At 45.3% G+C, this 25,967-nt stretch overlaps 1 protein-coding gene across 1 annotated transcript in view; it reads left to right on the top strand.

The window, feature by feature from the left end:
- The window catches only part of zgc:171844 (uncharacterized protein LOC100151763 homolog), a 35,416-nt gene that overhangs the window by 3,115 nt on the left and 6,334 nt on the right, over nt 1-25,967 (top strand). Inside the window, exon 2 of the mRNA XM_034190697.1 lies at nt 4,483-4,603. Coding sequence (XP_034046588.1) covers nt 4,483-4,603 — 121 coding nt within the window. The remainder of the gene's footprint in view (nt 1-4,482; nt 4,604-25,967) is intronic.

The following is a 25,967-nucleotide window of genomic DNA, read 5'->3' on the forward strand; positions in this document are numbered from 1 at the left end:
CAGTCTTCATAGTTTACAGGAACACAATCAGTTTGCATTCAGGTTGTTAATATTCATACACACTCTGCTCTAAGTGGCACGCTGACAGGTACACTATATTTCTTTGTCTTTAGTAGACGGTATAGCATCCAAAGAACACCAGAAACCAAAAGAGGCGGCAACACAGCGCTCCTGCCAGGTCAATCACCTTAACCCCAGTGTATCCTGTTTTCCACATTTGATTGCAGTACTTGTAACAGCCATATTTTGGTGGGATGTCCTCAATTCTACAGATTATTTCTTTATACCACTGTGCATGCATTTTTATTTGTATAAAACACACAATTGTAAATAATACTGCAATTAACAGTCATGTTTTTACTTTAGGAAGGAACATTCAAACAACTCATTTTCCTCCATTAAAATAAAAATGCTTATTTCTCTTGTCTTGTATCATAATAATTGTATGCGTTTTGTTTGAACTCCACAATGTCCGAATTTATGCTCTTGCCACACAAGATACCGCAGAATTCTCTATGTGCTCTAACTTTCATGCAGAGCATTCAGGCCTCATTGTCATCTTCTGTTCTTTTAAAAAATCTTTCACAGGCAGACAGTGAGTTCTCATGTTCTACAATAGTCTTCTTTCTCATGTCAGAGAGTGAGACATTAGTGTTTAATGCTCATGAGGTCTGCAGTTTAGCTTCAGTCACCCTGAATCTGCTGTCTGGTTTCCTCTTTTCTATTATGATAACTAGCCAATTTTAAAAAGTAATAATGTGAGATTAAAAACTGTTTGGAGGCTGTTGGGTGATTTGGATGAACTTGAAGCATGAGATGCATGTATGCAAAGACTAAAGTGATGATATCACCTCACATGCATACAGGTATGAGTGCGCACGCATGTCTGCTGTCACTGCATTTAACTGTAACATCTTTTCACACGAGGTTGGGTAATTAAAAGCCAATTCGTGCTCTGCTGGATGACTCATGGTTCCTGATGGGGAGTAGGAGGCTGCAGCGTTCACTGGTGCTGAGTAACTGAAAATCACTGAGCTGATGGATCTTTGTTGTGCTTTGGAGCACAAAATCCACAGAACTGTGTTCAGGTCATAGCAGGATGCCACCCGAGAGTGAAAATGTTCCAGTGCAGGATTAATGTGGATACTGAAATGAATTTGAAGTTTGTAATTCATGTTTTTGAACATGTCTGAACATGTTCACATGTTTGTGTGAACATTTCTTCTGTTTTTCTTATTCCTTAATGCTGGCAAATTATACTGTTTTTGTTGTCTTTCAGATGCCTGATTCTGTTTTTCTCTCTCTGTTTGAGGTCCGGCTCCATCCAGAGATGGGTGTAAATGGACTGCATTTATATAGCGCTTTTCCATCTGCATCAGATGCTCAAAGCACTTTACAATTATGCCTCACATTCACCCCGATGTCAGGGTGCTGCCATACAAGGTGCTCACTACACACCGGGAGCAATAGGGGATTAAAGGCCTTGCCCAAAGGCCCTTAGTGATTTTCCAGTCAGGTGGGGATTTGAACCCATGATCTTCTGGACTCAAGCCCAACACCTTAACCACTAGATCATCACCTCCCCTCAGGGTGTCATGTCTGTTTCTGCAACCCTCCTGTCCTGTCACCGGCAAAATTTCCTGTATATTCGTTTTGTAAATTGTTTTGTCAATTGTGTCGCTAGCATGGCCCAAGCAGAGGGTCACCCCTTTGAGTCTGGTCTGCTTGAGGTTTCTTCCTCAAATCATCAGATGGAGTTTTTCTTTACAACTGTCACCTGTGTACTTGCTCTTGGGGTTGGTAAGGTTAGACCTTACTTGTGTGAAGCACCTTGAGGCAACTTTGTTGTGATTTGGCGCTATATAAATGAAAATAAATTGAAAATTGAAGTCTGTTTATTGATTTGGTGGGTTTTAGCAGGCATACTCATGTGGGTGGTGCCAAAAGTAGGGGGAGTAAGAAATGTGTGTTTCTTGGAGAATTTGGGGCTTTGGCAAAGGTGTCCCTGCAGTTCCCTGCATCTCTGTCTGACAACTTTTAAGGGTTGTGGGACTGGCTTTTCAAATACCAGTGGTGTTGCCAAGGACATTGACCACAATCTCTTAGGAAAATACTGGAGACCTCTGCAGAACAGTAGGGTCCATAGAAATGTCCAGTTTGTGAAGTCTGACCATAGACTTGCTGTGGCTTCCATGAGGATTAGTTGAAGTTTCACAGACTGCTGTTTCCTCAGATTAAATGTGGACAGATTTCAAGATTAGACTGTTTCTCTGGAATGTGTGTGCAATCTGTCTGGAGAAGCTGCAGACATGGACACAAATGGCAATCTAAATGGAATGTGGTCGTTCTTCTGTGACTGCATCCTGCAAGTTGCTGGGGAGTTGCATCCTGAAAATATGCCTTATCCCTAAGACATTGCTGGACATAGCCTGTCTGTGGATGCTGTATGGAGTGGATGCAGAATCTCTGAATTTTTCCCAAATGATATTGACGTTCATCAGAAATGTGTTTTGGCTCCTTCACTGTTCAATGGTGTATGGACTAGGTGTTGGATAGGGTTGAAGAAACTTGCGACTTAGGTGCCTGTTGGCAAAGAACATTTTACTGATCTTACTTCATGGAAGATGTTGGTATCTTTGTGGAATCAGCAGAGATCCATAGCACTTGAGGAGCTAGAATCGGGAATGTCTGGGTTTGTGATTGTCCCCAATTAATGCTAAAACCCAGGTTGCAATGATTTTGTGGACTTGGCCCTCAAAAGTGTCTGTATGCGGTGGAAATATACAAATTGTGGAGACATTTACTTACCAACACAGTGTCATTTATGTCTCTGACTCCTTAGCCTTTGAAACTGAGAGACACATGGAAAGCTTTTCAGGCTGCTGGACTGAGGTGTTTGGTAATCCCAGTATATTTACAAGATGTTGAAAGGTCCAAGTCTTTAGAATCCTTGTGCTTCCTGCCTTACTATACGAGCGTGAGACTTGGATGCTAACCAGTGAACTAAGGCAATCCTTTAGTACAGCTGGAATAATTTGTGAGCGGGAACATCAGCTAAAACATTTTGGCCATGTGATCATGTGATCCATCACCTCAAAGGACCGTCGTATACCCAAAGGAATGCCCATGTTTTGCATGGCTGTGACAGATAGACGGTTACTTTTTGGAGGTAAATATTGAAATTCACACATCAATGTCATGCAAGACTCTCTCCTGCACACCAGGAGCTTGAGGATTTGGGGCAACAATGCCAAAGGGACTTTCAGAATTTTCTGGTCTGATGGAGATTTGAACCAACGGTCCTCAGATCCTTTAGATCATCCATCACCTGCTTTGGTGGTTGCAATCCAAAACCCTAGGTAGTGTGGTAGATGCAGCAGCTTGCGGCACCAACACGTGCTCCCAGACCTGACCTCCGTCTGTCACTGAGGAAACTGGATAGTTCAAGTTTTATCTGTTGTATCACCACAGCTTCATGACAGGGTGGCAACCAGAAAATAGATCAAATCCAGGCTCAAGTCTCCCGTGTGCCTTTTGGCAAACAGTGCCTATTTTTTATCTTCTCCGTGCAACTCTTCTGTAAAGCCGTGTAAGAATTTTCTCTTTTCATTTTATCTAAGCTTGTATTAATCAAATAAAACTGTAAAGGAGTGCAGTGCAGCTTAAGGGCTGAGGCACAGATCATATACTGCAATATGTAAAATTAGTAATGTAGATAGATGTTTGTTAATAATAATAATAATAATAAATATTTGGCCAATCAGCATCGGCAAATTTATTGGCTTGGGTCGCCCATGGATTTATCAAAGTGCTGCTGTCTTTGGCGGAAACAGAAACCCCACCGACATTTGGGTTATATTTATTTTTTTGTCTGCGTGTGTGTTGCTGGAGTAAGCTGAAGAACTTTGGGACTTTACGATTGCTGCTCCTCCTGGCTGTTATGTCTTGGTGGTTTTCAGCTGCAGATTCGCCTTCGTACATAATGTTCTTTTGTCAATTGAGGAATTTTTCCATATTTTGAAAGTCTAATTTTGGTGATATTTTCTGTTCTGTTTAAGGGGTGTCATTGTGAAACCCATGATCTGTTTGGCTGAAGGTAATGGCAGTGCAGTACAGTGTGGTGTACTGTGTGTGTAATTGGTGTTAAATGGTGAAATGTTCCTTGCTCAAGAACTTGAGTGTTGTATTGTATTTGATACTGCTCCTTTCCAAAGTATAAATGAGGCCTAATATAGCTGTAAATGGTTAACTTTATCTGTGAAACTGCTGATTTTGAGAAGGACATGAAATGATTTTTGTGGCATTGTAGCAATTTTCCGACTTCATTTGAATGCCTGTACTGGACTGGGCAGGGGAATCTATTAGCACACCAGCCCCACCAAGATCTTTTTTCACCAGCTGCCACTGATATTGTTAAAATTGAGACATTTGATTTTGCAGCATTGATTCTACTAATGTGTGACTCTGTTTTGTATCTTTCAGCGGACAACACTGTTTCAATGGCTGACTCTTCTGTTACAATTGAAGACATAGAAGGAGAGCTGTTCAGAATTGAACGAATACGAGACATCCTTGTGCGAAGGGAATCGGAGCTGAGATACATGTAAGCGGCATGCATAAGAGTGCCACAAACACATACAATGAATAAGTCAGGCAGCAGACAACATATGTATAAAGGGTTTCCAAGTAAATTACTTTCATTGATCATTTTATAGACACAAGCCTTTAAATAGCAGCAGAACGTTTGACCTTTCACAGATTTCCTTTCATGGGTCTCTAATTGCTCCAGTTCAGAGAAATGGGTTTTTGAAAAAAATGTCACTTTTCACATTTAGTATTATCTGAATGATGATATTCGACCATCTTGTGTATTACTTCCTCTACATGTTTGGTTGCCATGTGACTTGCCACTGTTTCTTGCTCTGCATCCACCCATAACCCTGTTGTATCTATAGATACTCGATTTTGGATATGTACCTAAAATGTTTTCTGGTTTGGGGTCAAACACACAGCTTACAAAGATAAGGACAAGGGATATTACTGGAGAATCTGACGTCTTATCTGTCTGGTCGTTCCCATTGTGTTTTGTGCAATGACACTACCTCTGACTTTAAGGGCATGAAGTTCGGGGTTCCGCAGGGATCCGTTCTGGGTCCCTTGCTTTTTTCCCTGTATATGGCACCCCTTGGGAACATTTTGCGGCGTTTCGGGGTTGCTTTTCATTGTTATGCTGATGATACTCAGTTGTATATGCCGATAGCTGCTGGAAATCCTGTCCACATAAAATCTTTACAGGACTGTCTTGCAGCAGTGAGAAGTTGGATGTCTAGCAACTTTCTACTTTTGAACTCTGATAAGACTGAAATGATGGTTCTTGGCCCAGCAAGACATCGGCACCAATTCGATCAGCTGGCGCTTAGCCTAGATTCATGTGTTATACATCATACTGACAAAGTGAGGAACCTTGGGGTAATCTTTGATCCTACGTTGTCCTTTGACCTCCACATTAGGGACATTACGAGGACTGCTTTCTTTCATCTGAGAAATATAGCAAAGATTCGCCCCATCCTGTCTATGGCTGATGCTGAGACTCTGATTCACGCATTTGTCTCTTCTAGATTGGATTATTGTAATGCTTTATTTTCTGGTCTGCCGCAGTCTAGCATTCGAGGCCTTCAGTTGGTGCAGAATGCTGCTGCCAGAATTTTGACACAAAGTAGAAGGTTTGACCACATTACTCCCATTCTGGCATCCCTTCACTGGCTACCTGTTGTGTGGGCCGCTGAAGAGGAGGTACTGCTGGCCCACCACCACCAGAGGGCGCCCTGCCTGGAGTGCGGGCTCCAGGCACCAGAGGGCGCTGCCGCCGACGAAGGCTGCCAGGGTGACAGCTGTCACCCATTACTGGACACAGCTGACTGCACTCAGGACGGAGGTATATCAGCAGGACAGCGTCTCCACCTCAGTGCCGAGATATCGCCTTGAGATTAAGGTAACCTTCTCTGCAAGCTCATATTGAAGACTCTGATAAACCTTGGTAAACCTTTTCAGGACAGCTGACTACAGAAAGCTACTTGCTTGGATAAGTACTCACCTTTCCTGCTTCATTGTAACAAGAGGTGGAGGCGGCTTCTCCCCTCTCTGTCTACTGGGTGCTGTCGCACCCATACCTGTGTGTTTGTGCTCTTTCCCGCCAGCAGTACCGGATCCGACGAGCGGAGGCAGTGGCCACCTGGGAATTCGGGACTTGGCGGTTCCAGTACTTCTGGGGTTCGGTGGCAGAGGAAATCTGGGTGGTTCCGGTTCGACTAGGACGGACGCCTCCTACCTTCGAGCCTGCCCACACGACACCAGCAGATTTCGGCTTCAAACTCCAAATTATTAATTGTTGTATTGGTTGTGCTCTTTTCACAACAGTAAAACTTGTTATTCACCTTTCTCCATTGTCCGTTCATTGCGCCCCCTGTTGTGGGTCCGTGTACCGACACTTTCACAACAGGATATCTCGGCCAGCGTCATGGATCCCGAGGGGCGTCAACCGGCTGTTGAACGGCCAATGGAAGAACAGGGCGCAGCGGCGGCTTCGGGAGGGGTAGTCGGTGAGTTGCAGCGGATCCTCACCGCTTTCACCACTCGGATCGATTTCATGACCGAGCAGCACGTTCTCCTAAACCGCAGGGTGGAGGCTCTCGCCGCACAAGTGGAAGCGCGCCCTCCGGGCGCCGCTGCGGCTCTCCCTCCCGAGGACCCTGCGTGTGAGAATGACGTTCCACTGGTCGTTCAACGGTCCCTTCCTCCGTCCCCAGAAGCTTACATAAGCCCTCCAGAACCGTACGGAGGCTGTGTGGAGACGTGCGCGGATTTTTTGATGCAATGTTCGCTCGTCTTCGCACAGCGTCCCGTGATGTACGCGACTGACGCTAGCAAAGTAGCTTATGTCATAAACCTGCTTCGCGGGGAGGCACGCGCTTGGGCTACAGCGCTCTGGGAGCAGAACTCACGGCTCCTTCATTCATACGATGGGTTTGTACGGGAGCTCAGAACGGTGTTCGATCATCCCAACAGAGGCGAGTCCGCTTCAACCGCACTACTGTCCATACGACAGGGGCGTCGGAGCGCAGCTGCCTATGCAGTCGCCTTCCGCATCGCGGCGGCGAGATCCGGCTGGAATAGCACTGCCCTCCGCGCTGCCTTTGTAAACGGACTGTCTCTGGTCCTAAAAGAGCACCTGGTGGCTAAGGACGAACCGCGGGATTTAGATGGGCTCATCGATCTAGTTATACGACTCGACAACCGGTTAGAAGAACGCCGTCGGGAACGAGGCGAAGGGCGTGGCCAGGCACGCGTCGTCCCTCTCCCTTCCGGGTCCGATCGAGCTCCGCCCTCCCCACGCTCCTCTGTTCCTGCGCTCCGTGCGCCTATGGCTCCCCCTGCTGACGAAGCTATGGACACGAGCAGGGCAACATTTAGGGCACCTGGAGCACAAAGGAGGCGGGCCCACGGAGCTTGTTATGTTTGTGGCTCGAGTGAGCACATGGCAAACGACTGCCCCGAGCGGTTAAACTCCAACGCCCGCCCCTAGAGACTGGGCCAGGGGTGGGCCAAAACATTCACGTGGGACACACCCACATTGCTACACGACTCCCAGTCACGATCCTTTATGAGGATTCAACCCTGAAGGCCCCAGCACTGGTGGACACGGGCTCTGAGGGGAATCTGCTTGACAGTAGATGGGCCAGGGAGATAGGGCTCCCTCTGGTGGCTCTTACCTCGCCTGTGCAGGTTCGGGCGCTAGATGGCTCCCTACTCCCACCAATCACACATAAGACACCTCCAGTAACTCTGGTGGTGTCAGGTAACCACCGGGAGGTGATCGAGTTCTTCGTGACTCAGGCCACCTCCCGTGTGGTTTTAGGGTTTCCATGGATGTTAAAGCACAATCCCCGGATTGATTGGCCGTCCGGGGTGGTGGTTCAGTGGAGCGAAACCTGCCATCGGGAGTGTCTAGGTTCCTCGGTTCCTCCCGGCTCCCAAGCTAAGGAGGAGGTCCGAGTCCCGCCCAATCTGAAGGCGGTGCCAGCGGAGTACCATGACCTCGCTGATGTGTTCAGCAAGGATCTGGCTCTCACGCTTCCTCCTCACCGCCCATACGATTATGCCATTGATTTGGTTCCAGGCAGTGAGTTCCCGTCCAGTAGGCTGTACAACCTCTCACGGCCGGAGCGCGAATCAATGGAGACCTACATCCGGGACTCATTAGCTGCCGGGTTGATCCGGAATTCCACCTCTCCGATGGGTGCTGGTTTCTTTTTTGTGGGTAAAAAGGATGGCGGGCTTCGTCCATGCATTGATTATAGGGGGTTGAACGAAATCACGGTTCGCAATCGATACCCGTTGCCCCTGTTGGATTCGGTGTTCACCCCCTTGCATGGAGCCAATATCTTCACCAAACTTGATCTTAGGAATGCCTATCATTTGGTTCGGATCCGGAAGGGAGACGAATGGAAGACGGCATTTAACACCCCGTTGGGCCATTTTGAGTACCTGGTCATGCCGTTCGGTCTCACTAACGCTCCCGCGACCTTCCAAGCATTGGTAAACGATGTCCTGCGGGACTTCCTGCACCGGTTCGTCTTCGTGTATCTGGATGATATACTCATCTTTTCCCCGGATCCTGAGACTCATGTCCGGCATGTCCGTCAGGTCCTGCAGCGGTTGTTGGAGAACCGCCTGTTTGTGAAGGGCGAGAAGTGTGAGTTCCACCGCACTTCTTTGTCCTTCCTGGGGTTCATCATCTCCTCTAACTCCGTCGCCCCGGACCCGGCCAAGGTTGCGGCGGTGAGAGATTGGCCCCAACCTACAAGCCGTAGGAAGCTGCAACAGTTCCTCGGTTTTGCTAATTTTTATAGGAGGTTCATTAAGGGCTACAGTCAGGTAGTTAGCCCCCTGACAGCCCTGACCTCTCCAAAAGTTCCCTTCACCTGGTCGGACCGGTGCGAGGCCGCGTTCAAGGAGTTGAAACGGCGCTTCTCGTCTGCACCAGTTCTGGTGCAGCCCGATCCTAGTCGCCAGTTAGTGGTTGAAGTGGATGCCTCGGACTCAGGGATAGGAGCGGTGCTCTCCCAGAGCGGGAAGACCGATAAGGTCCTTCACCCGTGTGCCTATTTTTCTCGCAGGTTGACCCCCGCTGAACGGAATTATGACGTCGGCAATCGGGAACTCCTTGCTGTGAAAGAGGCCCTCGAAGAGTGGAGACATCTGTTGGAGGGAACAGCCGTGCCATTCACGGTTTTCACTGACCATCGGAACCTGGAGTACATCAGAACCGCCAAGCGTCTGAACCCCAGGCAAGCCCGCTGGTCACTGTTCTTTGGCCGTTTTGACTTCCGGATTACCTACCGTCCCGGGACCAAGAATCAGAGATCGGATGCATTGTCCCGGGTGCACGAAGATGAGGTCAAAACGGAACCGTCGGATCCCCCGGATCCCATCATCCCGGAGTCCGCTATCGTGGCCGCCCTCACCTGGGACGTGGAGAAGACCGTCCGGGAGGCCCTGACCCGTGTCCCGGACCCCGGAAACGGACCAAAAAACAGACTATACGTCCCACCAGAGGCTAGAGCTGCAGTCCTGGACTTCTGTCACGGTTCTAAGCTCTCCTGTCACCCAGGGGTGCGAAGGACCGTGGCAGTCGTCCGGCAACGCTTCTGGTGGGCATCCCTGGAGACCGACGTCCGGGACTACGTCCAGGCCTGTACCACCTGCGCCAGGGGCAAGGCCGATCACAGGAAGACCTCAGGGCAGCTACAGCCGTTGCCCGTGCCTCATCGCCCCTGGTCCCACATTGGCCTGGACTTCGTCACGGGTCTCCCGCCGTCCCAGGGAAACACCGTCGTCTTCACGATAGTGGACCGTTTCTCCAAGGCGGCCCACTTCGTGGCCCTCCCGAAGCTCCCTACGGCCCAGGAGACAGCGGACCTCCTGGTCCACCACGTCGTCCGTCTGCATGGCATACCATCAGACATCGTCTCCGATCGCGGTCCCCAGTTCACCTCACATGTCTGGAGGAGCTTCTGCCGGGAACTGGGGGCCTCGGTCAGCCTTTCGTCCGGGTACCACCCCCAGACCAACGGGCAAGCAGAGCGGGCCAACCAAGAATTGGAGCAGACACTACGCTGTGTGACAGCCGCGCACCCGACGGCCTGGAGTACCCACCTGGCCTGGATCGAGTACGCCCACAACAGCCAAGTGTCATCAGCCACCGGCCTCTCCCCGTTTGAGGTGTGCTTGGGGTATCAGCCCCCCTTGTTTCCGGTGGTCGAGGGAGAGGTCGGTGTGCCCTCGGTCCAGGCCCACCTACGGAAGTGCCGTCGGGTGTGGCGTGCTGCCCGCTCTGCTTTGTTGAAGGCCCGGACGAGGGCGAAGAAACATGCAGACCGGCGGCGGGCCCCGGCCCTCACGTATCGTCCTGGGCAGGAGGTGTGGTTGTCCACCAAGGACATTCCCCTTCAAGTGGACTCCCCCAAGCTCCAAGAACGATACATCGGTCCCTTCAAGGTCCTCAAAGTCATCAATCCCGCCGCAGTGAGGCTTCAGCTTCCGGCCTCACTGCGGATTCACCCAGTGTTTCACGTCTCCCGGATAAAACCCCATCACACCTCACCCCTCTGCACCCCGGGTCCGGCACCACCTCCTGCCCGGATCATCGACGGGGAACCGGCTTGGACCGTGCGCCGGCTCCTCGATGTCCGTCGAATGGGCCGGGGTTTTCAGTACCTGGTGGACTGGGAGGGGTACGGCCCCGAGGAGCGCTCCTGGGTGAAGAAGGGCTTCATCCTGGACCCGGCCCTCCTGGCCGACTTCTACCGACGCCATCCGGACAAGCCCGGTCGTGCGCCAGGAGGCGCCCGTTGAGGGGGGGGTCCTGTTGTGTGGGCCGCTGAAGAGGAGGTACTGCTGGCCCACCACCACCAGAGGGCGCCCTGCCTGGAGTGCGGGCTCCAGGCACCAGAGGGCGCTGCCGCCGACGAAGGCTGCCAGGGTGACAGCTGTCACCCATTACTGGACACAGCTGACTGCACTCAGGACGGAGGTATATCAGCAGGACAGCGTCTCCACCTCAGTGCCGAGATATCGCCTTGAGATTAAGGTAACCTTCTCTGCAAGCTCATATTGAAGACTCTGATAAACCTTGGTAAACCTTTTCAGGACAGCTGACTACAGAAAGCTACTTGCTTGGATAAGTACTCACCTTTCCTGCTTCATTGTAACAAGAGGTGGAGGCGGCTTCTCCCCTCTCTGTCTACTGGGTGCTGTCGCACCCATACCTGTGTGTTTGTGCTCTTTCCCGCCAGCAGTACCGGATCCGACGAGCGGAGGCAGTGGCCACCTGGGAATTCGGGACTTGGCGGTTCCAGTACTTCTGGGGTTCGGTGGCAGAGGAAATCTGGGTGGTTCCGGTTCGACTAGGACGGACGCCTCCTACCTTCGAGCCTGCCCACACGACACCAGCAGATTTCGGCTTCAAACTCCAAATTATTAATTGTTGTATTGGTTGTGCTCTTTTCACAACAGTAAAACTTGTTATTCACCTTTCTCCATTGTCCGTTCATTGCGCCCCCTGTTGTGGGTCCGTGTACCGACACTTTCACAACACTACCGGTTTCTGCCAGATTGGATTTTAAAGTTTTATTGTTGGTTTATAAAATTGTTCATGGACTGGCGCCTTCCTACTAGGCGGACTTGGTTAAGCCCTACGTACCTGCGAGGCCTTTGCGTTCGCAGGGTGCAGGGCTTCTGTGTGTTCCGAGGATGAACAAAAAGTCTGTGGGGTATAGAACCTTCTCCTACCGTGGTCCGGCTCTTTGGAATGATCTACCTGCTGTTATTCGGCAGTCTGACACGGTGGAGATTTTTAAATCAAGACTAAAGACCCACTTTTTTAGACTGTCTTATTAATTTTTTAATCTGTTTGTGTTTGCTTTGTAATTTCTTTTTATTCTACTGTGTTTTATCTTTTAACTGTGCTTTTCTTGCTTTTAATTTTGAATTTAGATTAATTTGTGTTGTTGTGAATTATGTGAAGCGCCTTGGTGCGACTTTGTCGTGATTTGGCGCTATATAAATTAATAAATTAAATTAAATTAGAATCTCTCGTGAGCACACATCCTTCTTTCTGTCTGTCTGGAAGTACATCTCTGTAATTGCTTGGTGGATTTCCTTTATATATATATGGTATTGTTGTAGTGCAGGACCTTGGTTGGATGCCTGTTACACTAAAGTTTGAATAGATGGCCAATGTTAATAAATTTTCAACTCTTTGGCAAACATATCAGCAATAATTTAGTGAATTACATAGTATGTCTCTGCGACTATAATGCACACCACAGTGCAATTTCAGATGTGGAGACACTGCCACTTATGAGATACAAATGTTCATGTTTCATGAAGTAAAGTTTGATGCAGGCATTTACTGACCTCTACTGGTTGAATCAGTGATGAAAGTTTTCAGGAAAGTTACAGCTGTGGAGTGTACAGTATATCTGGAAAGTATTCACAGCGCTTCACTTTTTCTACATTTTATGTTACAGCCTTATTCCAAAATGGATGAAATTAATTTTGTTCCATCAAATTTCTACACACAATACCCCATAATGACAATGTGGAAAAAAGTGTATCCTGTTTCCACTGATCATCCTTGAGATGTTTCTGCAGCTTAATTGGAGTCCACCTGTGGCAAATTCAGTTGACTGGCCATGAATTGGAAAGGCACACTCCTGTCTACATTAATCAATCAATCAATCAACTTTTTTCTTATATAGCGCCAAATCACAACAAACAGCATGTGAATCTCATCACTGACCACGATTTGATACACTACCAGCGATAAGCCTTGTTCCCGATTTGATATGTATTTAATCGCAATTCAATTCCACACCATGTGCAAACTAAAACAGTTAAATGTGGTCTATTAAACATTAGGTCTCTCTCTTCTAAGTCCCTGTTGGTAAATGATATAATAATTGATCAACATATTGATTTATTCTGCCTTACAGAAACCTGGTTACAGCAGGATGAATATGTTAGTTTAAATGAGTCAACACCCCCGAGTCACACTAACTGTCAGAATGCTCGTAGCACGGGCCGGGGTGGAGGATTAGCAGCAATCTTCCATTCCAGCTTATTAATTAATCAAAAACCCAGACAGAGCTTTAATTCATTTGAAAGCTTGACTCTTAGTCTTGTCCATCCAAATTGGAAGTCCCAAAAACCAGTTTTATTTGTTATTATCTATCGTCCACCTGGTCGTTACTGTGAGTTTCTCTGTGAATTTTCAGACCTTTTGTCTGACTTAGTGCTTAGCTCAGATAAGATAATTATAGTGGGCGATTTTAACATCCACACAGATGCTGAGAATGACAGCCTCAACACTGCATTTAATCTATTATTAGACTCTATTGGCTTTGCTCAAAAAGTAAATGAGTCCACCCACCACTTTAATCATATCTTAGATCTTGTTCTGACTTATGGTATGGAAATAGAAGACTTAACAGTATTCCCTGAAAACTCCCTTCTGCCTGATCATTTCTTAATAACATTTACATTTACTCTGATGGACTACCCAGCAGTGGGGAATAAGTTTCATTACACTAGAAGTCTTTCAGAAAGCGCTGTAACTAGGTTTAAGGATATGATTCCTTCTTTATGTTCTCTAATGCCATATACCAACACAGTGCAGAGTAGCTACCTAAACTCTGTAAGTGAGATAGAGTATCTCGTCAATAGTTTTACATCCTCATTGAAGACAACTTTGGATGCTGTAGTTCCTCTAAAACAGAGAGCTTTAAATCAGAAGTGCCTGACTCCGTGGTATAACTCACAAACTCGTAGCTTAAAGCAGATAACCCGTAAGTTGGAGAGGAAATGGCGTCTCACTAATTTAGAAGATCTTCACTTAGCCTGGAAAAAGAGTCTGTTGCTCTATAAAAAAGCCCTCCGTAAAGCTAGGACATCTTTCTACTCATCACTAATTGAAGAAAATAAGAACAACCCCAGGTTTCTTTTCAGCACTGTAGCCAGGCTGACAAAGAGTCAGAGCTCTATTGAGCTGAGTATTCCATTAACTTTAATTAGTAATGACTTCATGACTTTCTTTGCTAACAAAATTTTAACTATTAGAGAAAAAATTACTCATAACCATCCCAAAGACGTATCGTTATCTTTGGCTGCTTTCAGTGATGCCGGTATTTGGTTAGACTCTTTCTCTCCAATTGTTCTGTCTGAGTTATTTTCATTAGTTACTTCATCCAAACCATCAACATGTTTATTAGACCCCATTCCTACCAGGCTGCTCAAGGAAGCCCTACCATTATTTAATGCTTCGATCTTAAATATGATCAATCTATCTTTGTTAGTTGGCTATGTACCACAGGCTTTTAAGGTGGCAGTAATTAAACCATTACTTAAAAAGCCATCACTTGACCCAGCTATCTTAGCTAATTATAGGCCAATCTCCAACCTTCCTTTTCTCTCAAAAATTCTTGAAAGGGTAGTTGTAAAACAGCTAACTGATCATCTGCAGAGGAATGGTCTATTTGAAGAGTTTCAGTCAGGTTTTAGAATTCATCATAGTACAGAAACAGCATTAGTGAAGGTTACAAATGATCTTCTTATGGCCTCGGACAGTGGACTCATCTCTGTGCTTGTTCTGTTAGACCTCAGTGCTGCTTTTGATACTGTTGACCATAAAATTTTATTACAGAGATTAGAGCATGCCATAGGTATTAAAGGCACTGCGCTGCGGTGGTTTGAATCATATTTGTCTAATAGATTACAATTTGTTCATGTAAATGGGGAATCTTCTTCACAGACTAAAGTTAATTATGGAGTTCCACAAGGTTCTGTGCTAGCACCAATTTTATTCACTTTATACATGCTTCCCTTAGGCAGTATTATTAGACGGTATTGCTTAAATTTTCATTGTTACGCAGATGATACCCAGCTTTATCTATCCATGAAGCCAGAGGACATACACCAATTAGCTAAACTGCAGGATTGTCTTACAGACATAAAGACATGGATGACCTCTAATTTCCTGCTTTTAAACTCAGATAAAACTGAAGTTATTGTACTTGGCCCCACAAATCTTAGAAACATGGTGTCTAACCAGATCCTTACTCTGGATGGCATTACCCTGACCTCTAGTAATACTGTGAGAAATCTTGGAGTCATTTTTGATCAGGATATGTCATTCAAAGCGCATATTAAACAAATATGTAGGACTGCTTTTTTGCATTTACGCAATATCTCTAAAATCAGAAAGGTCTTGTCTCAGAGTGATGCTGAAAAACTAATTCATGCATTTATTTCCTCTAGGCTGGACTATTGTAATTCATTATTATCAGGTTGTCCTAAAAGTTCCCTAAAAAGCCTTCAGTTAATTCAAAATGCTGCAGCTAGAGTACTGACGGGGACTAGAAGGAGAGAGCATATCTCACCCATATTGGCCTCTCTTCATTGGCTTCCTGTTAATTCTAGAATAGAATTTAAAATTCTTCTTCTTACTTATAAGGTTTTGAATAATCAGGTCCCATCTTATCTTAGGGACCTCGTAGTACCATATCACCCCAATAGAGCGCTTCGCTCTCAGACTGCAGGCTTATTTGTAGTTCCTAGGGTTTGTAAGAGTAGAATGGGAGGCAGAGCCTTCAGCTTTCAGGCTCCTCTCCTGTGGAACCAGCTCCCAATTCAGATCAGGGAGACAGACACCCTCTCTACTTTTAAGATTAGGCTTAAAACGTTCCTTTTTGCTAAAGCTTATAGTTAGGGCTGGATCAGGTGACCCTGAACCATCCCTTAGTTATGCTGCTATAGACGTAGACTGCTGGGGGGTTCCCATGATGCACTGTTTCTTTCTCTTTTTGCTCTGTATGCACCACTCTGCATTTAATCATTAGTGATCGATCTCTGCTCCCCTCCACAGCATGTCTTTTTCCTGGTTCTCTCCCTCAGCCCCAGCCAGTCCCAGCAGAAGACTGCCCCTCCCTGAGCCTGGTTCTGCTGGAGGTTTCTTCCTGTTAAAAGGGAGTTTTTCCTTCCCACTGTAGCCAAGTGCTTGCTCACAGGGGGTCGTTTTGACCGTTGGGGTTTTACATAATTATTGTATGGCCTTGCCTTACAATATAAAGCGCCTTGGGGCAACTGTTTGTTGTGATTTGGCGCTATATAAAAAAATTGATTGAATTGATTGATTGAAACCAAGCATGAAATCAAAGGGATTGTCTGTAGACCTCTGAGAAAGGATTGTCCCGAGGCACAAATCTGGGGAAGGGTACAGAAACATTTCTGTGGCTTTGAAGGTCCCAGTGAGCACAGGGACCTCCATCATCCATAAAGTTTGATCCACCAGGACTCTTCCTAGAGCTGGCCACCCGTCTAAACTGAGCAATCAAGGGAGAAGAGCCTTAGTCAGGTAAGTTACCCGATGGCCACTCTGTCTGAGCTTAGTATTCCTCTGTGGTGAGAGGAAATGGACTGCATTTATATAGCGCTTTTCCATCTGCACCAGATGCTCAAAGCGCTTTACAATAATGCCTCACATTCAGCCTGATGTCAGGGTGCTGCTATGCAAGGTACTCATTACACACCGGGAGCAACTAGGGGATTAAGGACCTTGCCCAAGGGCCTTTAGTGATTTTCCAGCCAGGCTGGGATTTGAACCAAGTATCCTTTGGTCTCAAGTACACAATTAACCACAAGACCATCACCTCCCAGAAGGACAACCGTCTCTGCAGCAATCCATCAGTCAGATCTGTATGGTGGAGTGACCAGACAGAAGCCACTCCTTAGTAAAAGGCACATGGCAGCCCACCTGGAGTTTGCCAAAAGGCACCCAAAGGACTCTCAGACCATGAGAAACAAAATTCTCTGATCTGATGAGACAAAGATTGAACTCTTTGGCATGAATGCCAGACGTCATGTTTGGAGGAAACCAGGCACCATCCCTACAGTGAAGCATGGTGGCGGCAGCATCATGCTGTGGGGATGTTTTTCAACAGCAGGAACTGGAAGACTAGTCAGGATTGAGGGAAAGATGAATCCAGCAATGTACAGAGACATCCTGGATGAAAACCTGTTCCAGCGTGCTCTTGACCTCAGACTGGTGCAACTGTTCATCTTTCAGCAGGACAATGACCCGAAGCACATAGCCAAGATATCAAAGAAGTGGCTTCAGGACGACTTTGTGAATGTCCTTGAGTGACCCAGCCAGAGCCCAGACCTGAATCTGATTGACCATCTCTGGAGAGATCTGAAAATGGCTGTGGACCGACGCTTCCCATCCAACCTGATGGAGCTTGAGAGGTGCTGCAAAGAGGAATAGGCAAAACTGCCCAAAGATCAGTGCACCAAGCTTGTGACATCATATTCAAGAAGACTTGAGGCTGTAATTGCTGCCAAAGGTACATCAACAAAATATTGAGCAAAGTTGTTAATATGCCCCATTTACACCAGACTGAGACCTATATAAGACCTACAAGATCATGACATTTTGTCAACTCTCACAAGTCTTGGCTGGTCTCCGTTGTGATCCCTTATTTACATTTACACCAAACTTGCATTGCTACTGAATTGTGCAAGTGAAAAATATGTTAATTTCTGCGGCCATTGATGCAACCCCATGCAGAGTCAATTGAGTCTATTACAACTCATAGGATCAAGTTGAGAGTTCATGAAGACTGATTATAAGACCCATGTATCTGTTAACTGGTTGCACAACTTGTGCGAGTGTTTTAAACACTTCAGTACACTCGCACACCTGTTGGAGACCAATGGGGAGTGATGGAGAGTGATGGCGACCGCGAGGAATCTTTTTTTCCGACCATGGAGACCCCATTGTGACCAGCCTGCAAACCCAGTGGGAGTCAGTGAGAGTGACGGTGAGCAGAGGCCCTTTTCGATCACAACTTGGTGGTGGACTCTGTGTAAACGGGGTGTTATGTACATGTGATTTCTTAGTTTTTTATTTTTAATAAATTTGCAAAATTTCATGTTGTCATTATGGGGTGTTGTCAGTAGAATTTTGTGTGGGGAAAAATGAATTTACTCCATTTTGGAATAAGGCTGTAACAACAAAAGGTGGAAAAAAATGAATTGCTGTGAATAAGGTTAACTTGTGATCACCCTAACAGCAGATCACACTCACAGTGGCTTAAGGTAATGCTAACCATGGATACAGTGGGGGTTTTATATATATATATATATATATATATATATATATATATATATATATATATATATAAAATTGGGCCAATCATAGGGCAGATGTGCAATGTTGATGTAACACTGTCAAATTCAAATTATTTATACAGCACCAAATGATGAAATTATATCAAGTTATCTCAAACCCATACACACATGTGCATAAATCCATCCTGCTTTCTCCAATTAAGGGTCACGGGGAAGCTGGAGCCTCTCCTACCAGTCATAGGGTGAGAGGCAGGGTACACTCTGGACAAGATGCCAGCTTGTCACAGGGCTACATATAGACAGACACATGCATTCACACTCTCACGCACACCTACAGCAAATTTTAAGTTTAAAGTTTCCATTTACTTTAAATGATGTAGGACCTGATGGCCCATATTTCTAGGGCACATCTGTGCATATTCGTACCATTTAAAAGAATGCAAAAACATTAATTATTTGTTTTATACAATGGTTAAAATAGATCCTTGTTATTTGATATTTTATTAATTTCTAAACAACAGAAAAGGAACTTACATTTTGGTGTTCCACTGCTGCTAAAGTCTAAATTGTGACACGTAGTCCAGTAATGCTGTGCAATGACTTTGGAATTCCATATAAAAAAAAAAAAAATTAAGACTTTGTGTAGTTCCTCAGTCCAGCCAAACAGCTCTTCATGCATCCAGATGGCTTACAGCAGAGTGGATTTGTGGGTGTGGGTGTGGGTGTGTGTGTGCAGAGTACAATGGTACTAAACGTACTGAACCAAATTTGCACTCTAAATGGAACCAAGCTGCACTCTAAATGCAGTGCAACACAAATGGGATGAAATAATCCATGTCATGTGACATACAAAGCACCAATCAAATGACAAGAATCCACTCAGCCGTTTTTTTTATATATATATACACACACAGTAGTGTTCAGAATAATAGTAGTGTTATGTGACTAAAAAGATTAATCCAGGTTTTGAGTATATTTCTTATTGTTACATGGGAAACAAGGTGCCAGTAGATTCAGTAGATTCTCACAAATCCAACAAGACCAAGGATTCATGATAGGCACACTTTTAAGGCTATGAAATTGGGCTATTAGTAAAAAAAAAAGTAGAAAAGGGGGTGTTCACAGTAATAGTAGTGTGGCATTCAGTTAGTGAGTTCGTCAGTTTTGTGGAACAAACAGGTGTGAATCAGGTGTCCCCTATGTAAGGATGAAGCCAGCACCTGTTGAACATGCTTTTCTCTTTGAAAGCCTGAGGAAAATGGGATGTTCAAGACATTGTTCAGAAGAACAGCGTAGCTTGATTAAAAAGTTGATTGGAGAGGGAAAAACTTATACGCAGGTGCAAGAAATTATAGGCTGTTCATCTACAATGATCTCCAATGCTTTAAAATCGACAAAAAAAACAGAGACGCGTGGAAGAAAATGGAAAACAACCAGCAAAATGGATAGAAGAATAACCAGAATGGCAAAGGCTCACCCACTGATCAGCTCCAGGATGATCAAAGACAGTCTGGAGTTACCTGTAAGTGCTGTGACAGAAGACGCCTGTGTGAAGCTAATTTATTTGCAAGAATCCCCCGCAAAGTCCCTCTGTTAAATAAAAGACATGTGCAGAAGAGGTTACAATTTGCCAAAGAACACATCAACTGGCCTAAAGAGAAATGGAGGAATATTTTGAGGACTGATGAGAGTAAAATTGTTCTTTTTGGGTCCAAGGGCCGCAGGCAGTTTGTGAGACGACCCCCAAACTCTGAATTCAAGCCACAGTTCACAGTGAAGACAGTGAAGCATGGTGGCGCAAGCATCATGATATGGGCATGTTTCTGCTACTATGGTGTTGAGCCTATATATTGCATACCAGGTATCATGGATCAGTTTGGATATGTCAAAATACTTGAAGAGGTCATGTTGCATTATGCTGAAGAGGATATGCCCTTGAAATGGGTGTTTCAACAAGACAATGACCCCAAGCACACTAGTAAACAAGCAAAATCTTGGTTCCAAACCAACAAAATTAATGCCTCGCAGATGTGAAGAAATCATGAAAAACTGTGGTTATACTTAAGAGTGTGCATATCATGAATGCTTGGTCTTGTTGGATTTGTGAGAATCTATTAATGATTAATCTGATTAATCTTTTTAGTCACATAGCACTACTATTATTCTGAACACTACTGTATAAAACTAGCCACATTCTAATAAGACAAACAAGGCTTACTTGATCTGCTAATTGTACTGGTGTTTATAGGTTTGGGGACTCAAGCCACACACTGAGGGACAGGTACATAAAATAACGATGAATGTCTAAACAGGAAACAAAAAGCATGTTTTTAAAAAGCCTATGACTGATGCTGTTAGCAGCCTGTCATGAAGGCATGATACACAGTGAACATCTGCCACCAGCTCTGTAAGCAGCCGTATGCACGGTAGCAAAAAGTGTCCTAACCAGTGGTGTCAAAAGTACACACATTTGTTACTTAAGTAGAAGTATAGATACTGCAGTTTAAAAACACTCTGGTAAAAGTTGAAGTATCAAGTAAAACTGAAAAAGTACGAGGGCTGTCCGTAAAGTATAGGTCCTTTTTATTTTTTTCAAAAACTATATGGATTTCATTCATATGTTTTTACGTCAGACATTCTTGAACCCTCGTGCGCATGCGTGAGTTTTTCCACGCCTATCGGTGACGTCATTCGCCTGTGAGCACTCCTTGTGGGAGGAGTCGTCCAGCCCCTCGTCGGAATTCCTTTGTCTGAGAAGTTGCTGAGAGACTGGCGCTTTGTTTGATCAAAATTTTTTCTAAACCTGTGAGACACATCGAAGTGGACATGGTTCGAAAAATTAAGCTGGTTTTCAGTGAAAATTTTAACAGCTGATGAGAGATTTTGAGGTGATTCTGTCGCTTTAAGGACTTTTCACGGTGCGAGACGTCGCGCTGCGCTCTCAGGCAGCGTCATCAGCCTGTTTCAAGCTTAAAACCTCCACATTTCAGGCTCTATTGATCCAGGACATCGTGAGAGAACAGAGACGTTTCAGAAGAAGTCGGTTTCAGCATTTTATCCGGATATTCCACTGTTAAAGGAGATTTTTTTAATGAAAGACGTGCGGACGGGTCTGCGCGTCGGGACGCAGCCGACACGGCGCGGCGGCACAGGAAAAACACCTCTGTGTTGATAACCATTTGTTAAAATCCAGTTGGCTTTTGATGGCTTTCAGTGGAGTGAGTATATGAGAAATTGTTTATCAGCTGGAGATGTTCCAACTTGTCCTTAAGGCTTCCAGCAGAGGTGTTTTTCCTGTGACGGAGCGTCGCGGCGGCTGCGAGCCGACGCTGCAATCCGCCCGCACGTCTTTCATTAAAAAAATCTCCTTTAACAGTGGAATATCCGGATAAAATGCTGAAACCGACTTCTTCTGAAACTTCTCTGTTCTCTCACGACGTCCTGGATCAATAGAGCCTGAAATGTGGAGGTTTTAAGCTTGAAACAGGCTGATGACGCTGCCTGAGAGCGCTGCACGACGTCTCGCACCGTGGGAAGTCCTTAAAGCGATAGAATCACCTCAAAATCTCTCATCAGCTGTTAAAATTTTCACTGAAAACCAGCTTAATTTTTCGAACCGTGTCCACTTCAATGTGTCTCACAGGTTTAGAAAAAATTTTGATCAAACAAAGCGCCAGTCTCTCAGCAACATCTCAGACAAAGGAATTCCGACGAGGGGCTGGACGACTCCTCCCACAAGGAGTGCTCACAGGCGAATGACGTCACCGACAGGCGTGGAAAAACTCACGCATGCGCACGAGGGTTCATGCATGTCTGACGTAAAAACATATGAATGAAATCCATATAGTTTTTGAAAAAAATAAAAAGGACCTATACTTTACGGACAGCCCTCGTATGTACTCCAAAACCTACTTAAAGTATAAAAGTATAAAGTAACCTTTAAAAAAAAAAGAAAAAAAAAAAGGTAGATGCCACTATATGAATTGAAAGCTTAATTTAAAAACTGATTCGTTCTACATGTGGCCCAAGACCCAAAACCCAAAATTACCCCCCAACACCACCCGCACGAAAATGTTTCAATTCTAGAAGCTGTGAAATGCAATCTGGGACTATTCCAGACAATAAACTGGAGTGAGTGCAGCATCCATTTAGTGAGGGAAAAAAAACAAAACACCTTTCCTTATTCAAATTCATTCCAGTAGTATTCTGCTCTTACTAGGATGCAGCAGTTTTCTAGTTTGGCAGAAAGTTCTGGAGGAAATCACTGAAGAAATTAACAAACTGAAAATATGGTTTGACCGAAACAAACTGTCATTGAACTTAAATAAAACAGGGATTAAATGGAGGTGTAAGAGTCACTAGGTGTTCACAGGAAACATTTATTTCTGTATGTATGTATGTATTTATGTATGTTCATTGTTAGTTGCTTTTATATTTTATTTTCTGTTGTGTTTCTATTCAGGTTCTTTTTGTCTCTTTCTCTGAAATTGTATATAATAATCATTAGATTATTAATATATAAACAAAAAAAATTTAAGAAATATTACAATTTGAAAACGAAGTATGCTCTTTAGGGTTTTAGCGGGGGAAAATTAAGCGAAAGAAAGAAAGAATAAACGAAACAATAGGTCGAAGCATTGCTTCAATCTGCGAACCACTGCTTCGATTGGTTCAAAATCCATTCCTTTATCTTCATTGATCCATGTTTCTGATATAGCAATTATGTTAAATATTTTTTTTAATTGACTTAAATATTCTTTAATGTTGTTAAAGTTTGCATACAGACGTCTGCTGTTGAAATGGATTATTGATAATTTGTTATCCGTTTTAATGATCCGATTAAACTGTTCATCTGTATAATAGCAACAACTGTCATTGATATTTGAGAAGAAATTATTGTCCGGGTCTATATCGTGCTCCAAGTCCAGTACATTGTGGTCTGTGTATTTAAATGTTCTCAGTTCTAGTTTTCCATGATCAGCAATCTTGTGAGTTATATCCTTCTTGTCTCCAGATGTAGATGATGTAGTAGATGAATAGGTTCCTCTGGTCTGTGTCATGGTGTTGTGATGTGTTTGTGTCCTCATACCTTATTGATCGTATTTGTCCAGTTCCTCGATGTTCCTGATTACCATAACCTTCGCTTGTTCTGGTGTTCCGTTCAGTTTGATGAATGTTTTGCAGTTGGATGTCCATGTCTGTTGAATTTTTCCCTGCTTTTTTAAGAAACGAGCTTTCCTGGCAATGTCTGCGTTTCTTTTGGTCAGATGTTCATTGATGAATACGTTTGTTCCTTTGAGTTTCCGTCCCTGTTTTAACAATGCCATTTTATGTTTTCTGTTGACAAACCTCATTATAACAGCTCGCTTGTCTCCATCCTCTCTCCTGGGCAGGGGGTGGCCGCTTCAATGTTATTACAGTCCATTTGAATACCTTTAGATTGCAGGAAGACAGCCACCTGTTGTTCCACTAAGCTGGCCTCCTGCTCACTGGCCTCCCCTCCGCTGTCTTCTGACACCGCCCATGCGTAGGATCGAGGTTTAATATGAATTCCTGTAATAATAACGTCATTCATCCTTGTGTACTGTTCCAACTCCGCAACACGGTTCTCCAGGTGCACCAGACGCCGGTCTTTCTCAGCATTCTGGATCCGGAGAGCCTTCACTTCTTCCACCAGCTCCATAATGGATTTCTGCTGCATTTTAACAACAGAGATTTCCTCAGACAAAAAGTCCAGGGACTTATTGATATCGTCTCCCTCCTCCGCCGTCAGTGCCTTCTTTGGACCCATGGTCAGATAAATCCACGCTGGCACCTCGGTAAAGCCACGCCGGTGGAACTGCACTGACGCCTCGTGCTTCAGGTGGAGCCGCGCCGGTGGATGTGCGCTGGCGCCTCGGGCCTCAGTGAAGCCGCGCCGGTGGAACTGCGCTGGTGCCTTGGGCTTCAGGTGGAGCCGCGACGGTGGTACTGCACTGACGCCTCGGGCTTCAGGTGGAGCCACGCCGGTGGATGTGCGCTGGTGCCTTGGGCTTCAGGTGGAGCCGCGACGGTGGTACTGCACTGACGCCTCGGGCTTCAGGTGAAGCCGCACCGGTGGAACTGCGCTGGTGCCTTGGGCTTCAGGTGGAGCCGCGACGGTGGTACTGCGCTGGCGCCTCGGGCCTCGGTGAAGCCGCGCCGGTGGAACTGCGCTGGCGCCTCGGGCTTCAGGTGGAGCCGCACTGGTGGATGTGCGCTGACACCTCAGTGCACATCCACCAGCGCTGAAGCCAAGAGTAACGAGGTTGTTTGTTTTAAAAATGTAAGGAATAGAAAGTACAGATACTTGTGTGAAAATGTAATGAGTAGAAGTCAGACGTAGGCAGAAAAATAAGTAATGGAGTAAAGTATAGATACCTAAAAAGTGTACTTAAGTACAGTAATGAAGTATTTGTACTTCGTTACTTGACACCTCTGGTCCTCACACTTTTCAGATACAGAAATATGCCTCTGTTTGTCCCTTCTTCTTAAATCTGTAATGATTCCCTTTTTTTTTTTTTTTTCTTGCTTGACCTGCCTCATTATTTTAACACATGAGGTGAGGGTGGGAGTGGGCAAGCAGCAACTAACAGTGAGTAGCACTGCAGAATGTGGCCAGAAGACAAATCACATGAGAGAAAAAAAGACTTTTACTTTGGGGATCGTGCTGAGTAGATATTGCCCTCGCTCTGTTGGAGAGCATGGAGGCAGCATATTGTGAGCGGTCCCATGTGTCTGTGTCCGCTAGCATGGTTGAAAATTTATTGCTCTGCCTCACTTGAAAACAACACACAAGGCAGAGTGTCAGCATGGTTTGGTCGTCCTTTGAGATCAGCCATATTCTAAACTGGTCACACTTCTATAATGATCAGAGTGGTTTGTCAGTTGGAGACGGAACTGTTTTCAACAATCTGACCTCCATATCCATCAGGGGCTCTCAGACTGAGCTGAAAATTTTCACACATCTAGGGTTTCATTGTGGGCTACTCAAATGAATCAAATTCCAAATTAAGGAAAAAAAAAACAGGCTTGGGGTATGTGAGTCATTTTCAAACTTAAGCATAAATACGAGAGGGCACTCAGAGAGCATATATACCTGTGCCAAGTTCCAACTATCCTTAATTTAACTGACGTGGTGGTTGGACCGTTGTTTTGCTGAAGTATGACTAAATAGAAATTAGAAATAAATCAAGCGGAAATTAATAGGAGACGTTACTCATACTCATCTTCAACCGCTTAGTCCAATTAAGGGTTGCGGGGGGCTGGAGCCTATCCCAGCAGTCATAGAGTGTGAGGCGGGGTACACCCTGGACAGGGCGCCAGTCTGTCGCAGGACCACATATAGACAAACAAACACATCCACACCTGTACTCACACCTACGGGCAATTTAAAGTTTCCAGTCCACCTAACCTGTGTGTTTTTTCATGTTGGAGGAAGCCAGAACACCCGGAGAGAACCCACGCAAATACTGGGAGAACATGCAAACGCCACACAGAAAGGCCACAGGTGGGAATAAAACCCATGACCTTCTCGCTGTGAGGCAACAGTGCTAACCACTAAGCCACCGTGTTGCCCTGGGAGACATTATTTATTTAAAAAAAAAAATCTTTTGACTGATTCATCCTCAGCATCTTTCTCCTGATATACCCTGAATTTCTCCTCTGGATGGTCCAAAACCGTCTCACCTGTGATTTTGTCT

This window comes from Thalassophryne amazonica, chromosome 16, assembly GCF_902500255.1.
Source record: "Thalassophryne amazonica chromosome 16, fThaAma1.1, whole genome shotgun sequence".
Taxonomy (NCBI): domain Eukaryota; kingdom Metazoa; phylum Chordata; class Actinopteri; order Batrachoidiformes; family Batrachoididae; genus Thalassophryne; species Thalassophryne amazonica.